Source organism: Gobius niger (genome assembly GCF_951799975.1).
Source record: "Gobius niger genome assembly, chromosome: 15".
In the NCBI taxonomy this organism is placed as follows: domain Eukaryota; kingdom Metazoa; phylum Chordata; class Actinopteri; order Gobiiformes; family Gobiidae; genus Gobius; species Gobius niger.
In genome coordinates, this window is record NC_136866.1 from 10400798 (window position 1) to 10408726 (window position 7929).

Consider the following 7929-nt stretch of genomic DNA (forward strand, 5'->3'; position numbering starts at 1 on the left):
CTGGATAGCAAAGGTGTTATGGCCACAAGCGGAAGAAAATGAATGGATGGATGGACGGACTACTCATTGCTCTAAGATGTTAAATGTTAAGATGTTGATATAACCAATATGACTAACTCAATAAATTGGTATTTCAATCGTCATGGCAATGAAATAGCCATGTAATCAATTGTTTTAACAAGGTAGTTTAGCTTTTTAGATGTAGTCCTACATTGGAAAATTAAATTAGCACACCATCACAAACGGGTTTATATTATTAAGCTTCATAACGCGAAATTAACTCTGAGAGACCTCGGCCTTGCTATTTCAATCCATCCATCTTGCTTTAAATTAAATAATTTGTGTTAGTTAAAAGTAAAAACTTGATTAAAAAACAGCGTTATACTGCACAAAAATCGGGGTTTATTTTGAAATTGTATTATCTGAGAAACTGTTTCCGGTTACAGTCAGTGCTAAACGATGGATGATTTTCAGGCAGAGGAAGAGGTTAGTATTTTACATTTGCTTTGCTTTTGTCAAATCGGCTTACACGTGGTGTAAAAAATTAACATAACCAAGGTTGCCAGTAACGCTTAACATTACATTATTTTTGTTGTTGTGTTTAAGGTGTCTAGCTATCAAGCTAGCGTTACCTAGCAACAGCTATCGCTAGCACCTGTTGGCGATGTATTACTTTTGTTGTTTGTACTTTTTCTTTCAGCAGACAACTTTTGTTGTTGAGGAAGTAAGCAAGATCGTAAAAGAGGTTAGTTCACTCGTTATTTAACGTTACAACAAGTTTCTTTCTTTCAGTACAGTGTTACTTCCATCTGGTTAATGTACTCTCGTTTCTAGGGACTCCTACGGTTGCTAAGCACCATTGCTCAGGGGTGCTTTTTCTATAGTAGTAAATCCTTAGTAAATGTGTTTAAAAGCTGGATTTCGTAATCTTTAAGAGGCAAGCTAGTTCATGAGATACATAAAATAGATGTAGTTTGTGTTTCATGGAAAACATTTTTTTTTTTCCATAAACACTTTTTGTATCATTTCAGGCATTTCCTTTGGAAATAGCCTACCAGGATTTGTACATAATTTCATGTATTGTTTGTAATAATTTATGTCACTAAATCGTAAATCTGACTACTCAGTTACTCAGTAGTATTTTCCCCAGGCACTTTGTTACTCTTACTTGAGTAGTTATATCGGTCACTACTTTTACTTCTTCAAAATAAAATTATTACAAAGTATTATTACAAAGTATAGTAAATATTTTAGCTTCTCTACTTGTATGAAGCTCTAACCTCCTTTCTTTGTAGTCTGTTGAAGCAACCATTGGTGGAAACACCTATCAGCACAACAGAGTGAATCAGTGGACGACCAGTGTTGTGGAGCAGTGCCTCAGTCAGCTCAGCAAACTGGGGAAGTCCTTCAAATATATTGGTTAGTCAACAGTAAAACCGTCATGATGATGCAAGTCATGATTTACAGGGGATTTTTCTTTTTTTTTAGTAACCTGTGTCATCATGCAAAAAAATGGAGCTGGCCTGCAAACGGCTAATGCTTGTTTTTGGGATAACACCACTGACGGTAAGATTGTAGTAGTGTACTGTAATTTCTTTTTACGAGAACTCAATAGTATAACGCATTTGTTTTAAACAGGAAGCTGTGCAGTGAGATGGGAAAACAAGTCAATGTACTGCATCGTCACTGTTTTTGGACTAGCCATTTGATATTGCAGGCTGTTGATTCCTTTTCTAGTGTTCAGCTTAAATGTTAAATAAAATTTCTTTGTTAAGTTTACAAAACAATCTTTAATTTATACATAACAATTAACATGTACACAACTCCCATCAACTCACGTTAACTTGTAAAACAGAAGCCACAATGTTGCACTGTTACACACTACACGACTTTATAATTAGTGTAAAAAAAAAAAAGTTTGTGATGGATAAAGACAAGGCACTGTTTTGATTATGCAATTATAATGTAAGCAAGCAGTAAGTTTTGGCTGATTTTAACAAACTCTGAAAAAGTCCCCAAGCAAATGATATAAAAATCCTTATTGGCCACAGGTTCATAAGGTGCGACACATAAAATACATCAGTAGTTCATGTACTGAAAGTGATCATTTAAACCCCCTTTATACTGACAATGGCTGAACAATGCACTGTACATAAACAACATTTGTCAACCAATCCCAAACTTGTATTACATTTGTGGTATGTATGTTTTCAACCCCTGCTCAGGCCTCCAAAAATACAGTGTCAAGATTACAAAAAAAAAAATCACCTGTTGTGTATTTTTTTTTTTTTTTTACATTTTCCATTAAAACAAAACAAAAAGTTAGAAGGCAGATTGAAATAAAGTAGGTACATTCAGAAGGCATCTCTCTAAAAATAGTTTTATGTACACAATCAAAATATCCTTTAGTGGTGCAAATACTTTAAATACAGTACATATATTTCCAAAATGTCCATTGGAAACTGATGAAATTGAGATCTCAATCACTGTCCGTTTCATCCTGGTATTTAGCCGTTGCTTTAATTGCACGACCATTTTGTAAAGGCATGTCTTCATAGTCACTTCTTGTGAAAAAAATCAAATTGATACCAGTTAAAAAGAAATGTTATTAACAAAAAAAAACTTTCTTGGTAAGTTGCTTACCCATATATAACTTCATCATCTGAATCATTCAGCATAGAGAAAGCGGGGTTATCCTTTAGCTGGGAGTCTGAAACCACAAATGTGCGTTTTAATATTCAACATATTTACCTAAAATACATTTTTACATTGGATATGCTTACCATACAGGGCGTTTTTGGAAGGAGAATACACAAATGCTAATGTGTACAAGTAAAAGTTAAGTAGACCATAGAAAGATAAAAATTCAGCTGGTGTGCTTAGGTAAGGAAAGTGTCTTGTTTAAATTAAATAATGTGAATTTGCACGTAGATTATTAAAAAGGATATAGTTCTGGTAATGAGTAGACAACTCGGCTACAAAATTGTCTTGAAGAGCCTTGGCACCAAACCTCAGGTAGAGAATGAACATACTGAGGATGAAGGAGAAATGTGTTAAAAAAAATCACATTAGTGTATCAAAGCTAAAGATCTGAGAAAAACTGAATACCTTACCTTATTATGAGGACCACAAAGGTCAATGCTGTCAAAAACTTTAACCGGAGATCTGAAAGTACACATTAGAAAGTACACATTAGATTGACACTGTACTGTTGTGCAATAAAACATTATTGATGCACTGTACCAGAATAGGGCATGTTCTTGAGTTCCGAACAGGCTCTGACAATCAGGAAAATGAGGTAGAGGGTGTAGAGAGAAACTACAACAAGGAAGAAGACCTTCATACCCTGAAAGAAAACACAAAACTAAAGTTATGTATTGGAAATAGGGCTTAAACAACTCATCGATTAATCGACAATAATCGATTATTGAAATAGTCAACAACTAGTTTAGTAATTGATTAATCGTTTTGTAGTAAAAACAGACTCAAATAGAGCAAAAATGACATGAAAATGTTGTATTTTTTATGATAACCTACTTTGTTTTAAAAAGTTAGGGTCATAGTGTTTTGTACATTGAAAATTTCATAATTATCAGTCTGTGTCTCATCCAATCAGAAGCAGAATTAGCACCAAGAGCCTCCAACAAACATTCACTTTAAGTTTACTCCATCAACATGTCCTCAAGCGATCCCATGTGATGGTTATGTAATAAAATAAAATTTAAAAAATAAAATGTTCATACACCATTCATAGCGAAGAGATTAATTGATTAATTGACCAAATAATAGTTAGTTGCAGCCCTAATTTGAAGAACACTTAACTTTTAATAATTCATTAATAAATTAATATACTCAACCTGAAAGTTGCCAATGTCCACCTTGTACTGATAGCTTGGGTCCTGAAGCTCGTTAACTCTAAAAGTTGAATACACAATGTGTGTGAGTTTGGTGTTGTCATTAACATATTTTGAGCACAAGTATATTAATATGAAGGGGTTTACGTTTGCCATATGCCCAGTGTCACTGCTGAGAGCCACAGAAGCCCAACAATGATTAGCTTTGGAAGGTAAAATGTCAGACATTTCCGCTCACCCTGTAATTTTGGGTTTAAAATGCATAATTATTATTTACAACTTAGTTGAAATATAAATAACCTTTAAAAGTGAGCTCACCTGAACCCTAATGCCGTGATAGACACAGAGCCAGAACAACAGAAGGGCACAAAGGAAGAGAGCCTGGAAAAATGCATCCAACGTCCCAGGGAACCAGCTATTTACCAGGAATGACAAAGGAAAAAAGGGATCTACGACAAAGTTGTAATAACTGAATTAGTAGAATCATACATATAAAAATAATACACGCGCTTTGTTTTCAATGTCTACTTTTTCAAATCAGATTGTCATTAAACCTTAATTCTTACCATTGTACAATAAAAGTAGAGGAAGTAGTATAGACATCCATTTCTGTTCAATGCCCCAATCTCGCATGGAAAACTTCCTCAACGAGTGAGCAAACATGCACTAAAACACAACCAAGAACATTGAAAAACTTAATACCTGATCAATTCTCCAAAATACTAAAAAACACAATCACATTTTCTTACAAATGAAACGTATACCTTACCGTCACAACAAAGGTCATCACCACGAAGACAAAGCGAAACCAGATCTCCACTTGAGAGAAAGAAGAGTTGTACATTTTCCACTAAAAGTATATGTAAAAAGAAATAGTTTTACTTTTTACTTTTTGTTTTACTGCACGTTACTGTTGAACAAGCGTCACTTACCACAAAATTGGTTTTAATGTCATACGTGATGTTTTCAAGGCCTTTAAAGCTGACAGTCACCTGGTACTGTGTATAATTCAAGTAGCCCAAATGCAATACTATGATCTCATCGCATTTCTATCAGGGAGCACAAAACACATTGGACAGTGATTTGCAGCCTACAAATGTTTGAGAATTGATTCAAAAGAGCATTGAAGATGAAGAATACTTACGACTGTGCTGCAATGCAACTTTCTAGATTTCGAAGGGACATTGTGTATGTGCATAACACTGGCATCTTGCATTACTCCTTTTAGCTCCACGTTGATCTCAAAATTCTGCTGAAAGTCCACCACTACCGAAGACAAAATTCATGTACAGTCTTGAGATTGAAAAATTTGCAGCAAAAGTCCAAATCAAGGCTATGCGTACCACTGCTTTGTTCAACCTGCATCAAACACATGAGCCAGAGCTGCTGATTGTAAGTGGTGAGAGGAGGAGAGATGAGGGGGTAGGGGCCAGTCTGAAAAATAAATCCTTAGATTAAAATAGTTGGATTCTTCCTCAAAGTAAAATGTCAGCATGTTAAAATTAAACTATAGCCATCAGCTTGTGATGCAGACACTTACCTTTACTGAGGAATTCTTCACAAGTAGCTGGTCACCATTATGTTCTTGTTCAGCAATTATTCTTGGACCTAGTAATATAGAGATGTCACATACCTGGTTTTGCAATTTTCCTTATGTTGCCCCCTGGGCAATCTTTCAACATTGCCATAAAGTAATACATACCTGCAATCCCTATGAAGACGGTTAGGCCAAAGCATAGTAGAAACACCACAAAAACAAGGACAAAGTGCCTCTTTGACAGCGTGTACAGCCGCATGGGGGCTAGTCTGTAAAGTATGGACAAAATAAACACTTATTACAAGAAGATTAATCGGAAACACAATGTTAAGACGGAGTAAATTCAACTGAATGTGTTTATCGAAGGTGGACCATCTGCTTTGGCACAGGTGCGTAAAGAGAAGTCAACACTGTGTTAGCTATGATGCTAGTTGGTGTTAGCACTGCCAGATGGTATAAATATTAAGATCCTCATAGTTTTACAAACTCGTCAAATGAAGCACACAGTTTTACCACGAAACAACTTACAGCTCCATTGTTCGTAATATATGTCCTTTCGGGGAAAAGCTGAAATGAAACTACATCCGTAATCATCTAACATCAGCCTGCGACAACTGGAGGGCACGTCACCGGGGGCGGGGCTACGTCATGTGGCGCAGTGATCGGTGCGCGTCAAGAGAAAGTGGACTAACATTGCACAAACATTACAGAAAATGTAATACTGTTTGCCTGCGGTTTGAATTCAAGGGTCAGGGTATCAAACTGCACATGGACACTGAACCAAGTATTTATGTTGACATAATTGCCTAAGTTTTTAGAGCCGAGGGCTACTTCAAGAGCACTAGTTGTTCAAGGGCCAGCAGTTGAAAATATTGTCCCGAAGACATAGAAGACACAAGTCATACTGTTCAATTGTAGACTTTTTTCTTTTTTTGGAAGTCTCAAGTGCTCCTGTGGATAATATCCCAAAGGAAACATGGGTAGCTGACCCTTGGAATAGCCATTCTGTTGTGTAACCCTTTGTGACTGTAACCTTTCTTTAAACTTGGGGGGGAAACAGGTAGCTATTCTTTAACCAATTTAATCAATTTACAAATGTGAGAGAGCTTTGGTTGTGAGATGCCGATGAGCTCGGTGTGGTTCTGTAAGCAGAGATATTTCCACTTGCACACTCCCGCTGGTTTAGTCAAAGCCATCTTTGGGTGGCTCAGAGGCTCGAACATTATTGTTGTTGTCCATGTCCAGTTTATGCACCAATAATATGTAAAGAACACGGATAAAGAAGCTTTAAAGGAAACGGATCACTCGCTGTCTTCGTTTCGAGAAGGCTGGAGACGGCCTACGCAAAGATATATTGAGAAAAAAAAGACGCATAATCGGTGTAGCCTACCTGTAAAACCGATCATCGCGGTAAGGCGTTAGATCCTCTTTCAGCTCATTGTAGGCATCCTGGATCTTCCTACAAAAATACTTGAACTCGGAGTACAAAGGATTCTCCAATAAACCGGACGAGTAGTCAGTGTCCATCGTTACAAGCGCTTGGCTTGTAAAAATGGCGATCAGAAACAGGTGTATGCTGTCAAAGCAGCAGCCGACCTTCAGAGCGAAACTCAATGATGGAGCTGCATTGTTTGGTGGTCCGAATGAAAATGCAGGCGAAGCCGATTTGTTTGTGTCGCTTCAAAAGACCGATAAAAGCGCTGAAAATGGAAACGGAGGCGCACGGAGGCACGAGCATGGAGCTAAAGAAGGATCACGTGGTTTCAGCACCACGGACAGAGGGAGACACTTCGCCCTGCCCTACTGATGATTTGTTTCATGCTTTAATACTTTACTTTTTTATAGTTGGTCGGAACAAGCTCTCTTATTTGCCTACAAACCAGTTAGCTTTAACATTTAAAAACTGTCTAATTACTCTTGGTTGGCTTTTCTACTGTGTTTGTATCAGTTAATGCCACTAGATGGTGTTGCCAACCTACAATACTAACTTCAGAAAAAAGCTGAGTGACTGACGCATTTTTTTCCCATTACAAAATTTGAAGATACACCAAGCTTTATCAGAGACAAGGATTTTTTTATTCAAAAGAAGTGTCACATAAACAATAAAAAAAAAAATCATTTACATGGCATGCCTGACTATTCATAAATGTTCAGTCACCAAATCAGTTTTTTTTTTCAAGTGTTTTTGTCCTACAAGTACATCTACAAATACAAAGCACGTCTAAAGAAAAGGGGAAATGCAAAGAACCACAATATCTACAGCTGTCCATTTCTGAAAAGCTAGTAAACTGGAGCTTAGTGGCGTTAACTTGGGCAGAGGTTTTATTGTACAGCAAATCTCTGGCCTTGTCCAGACACTCAAGTTGAAAAATGTTAACACTGATGAATCTGATGTCAATGAGATACACAGAACTATCTTACCACTACATCGACTTCACTCATTCACGTTGTTTTCATTCAATGAAAACTTAAAACATAGTCTGCTTCCCCTGACCTCACAGCATCGCTACATCACAATCTAAGTGTATTTGTGACAAA

At 36.8% G+C, this 7929-nt stretch overlaps 2 protein-coding genes across 3 annotated transcripts; one reads left to right on the forward strand and one right to left on the reverse strand.

The window, feature by feature from the left end:
* The first annotated feature begins 430 nt into the window (after positions 1-430).
* Positions 431-1830, forward strand: dynlt1b (dynein light chain Tctex-type 1b). 2 transcript variants are annotated; one of them, XM_079572043.1, is made up of 5 exons: positions 431-486; positions 701-745; positions 1296-1419; positions 1489-1566; positions 1639-1830. In XM_079572043.1, exons 1-5 carry the CDS (start codon positions 460-462, stop codon positions 1707-1709), a joined length of 345 nt encoding a protein of 114 aa, XP_079428169.1. In that variant the 5' UTR covers positions 431-459; the 3' UTR covers positions 1710-1830. The 2 variants fall into 2 exon arrangements, with proteins under 2 accessions (XP_079428169.1, XP_079428170.1); XM_079572044.1 differs by having other exon boundaries at positions 704-745.
* Positions 1831-2347: 517 nt separating this feature from the next.
* tmem181 (transmembrane protein 181) lies at positions 2348-7155 on the reverse strand. Its single transcript, XM_079572045.1, has 17 exons — positions 6782-7155; positions 5557-5660; positions 5395-5462; positions 5198-5288; positions 4999-5120; positions 4787-4903; positions 4624-4704; positions 4421-4520; positions 4173-4303; positions 4002-4093; positions 3858-3915; positions 3244-3346; positions 3114-3165; positions 2928-3031; positions 2784-2870; positions 2644-2710; positions 2348-2564 (listed from the first exon to the last, which is right to left on the reverse strand). The coding sequence occupies exons 1-17, from the start codon at positions 6916-6918 to the stop codon at positions 2480-2482; spliced, it is 1599 nt and encodes a 532-aa protein (XP_079428171.1). The 5' UTR covers positions 6919-7155; the 3' UTR covers positions 2348-2479.
* Positions 7156-7929: the final 774 nt, after the last annotated feature.

Bases quoted from the DNA above. Each gene is read 5' to 3' on its own strand.
- tmem181 (XM_079572045.1), bottom strand. From the start codon at position 6,918: ATGGACACTGACTACTCGTCCGGTTTATTGGAGAATCCTTTGTACTCC. The intron at 5,463-5,556 runs GTATGTATTACT...CTATATTACTAG, and splicing joins CGTCTTCATAGGGATTGCAG to GTCCAAGAATAATTGCTGAA. The intron at 3,347-3,857 runs GTTGAGTATATT...GTTTTCTTTCAG, and splicing joins TGGACATTGGCAACTTTCAG to GGTATGAAGGTCTTCTTCCT.
- dynlt1b (XM_079572043.1), top strand. From the start codon at position 460: ATGGATGATTTTCAGGCAGAGGAAGAG. The intron at 487-700 runs GTTAGTATTTTA...TTTTTCTTTCAG, and splicing joins ATTTTCAGGCAGAGGAAGAG to CAGACAACTTTTGTTGTTGA. The intron at 1,420-1,488 runs GTTAGTCAACAG...CTTTTTTTTTAG, and splicing joins GAAGTCCTTCAAATATATTG to TAACCTGTGTCATCATGCAA.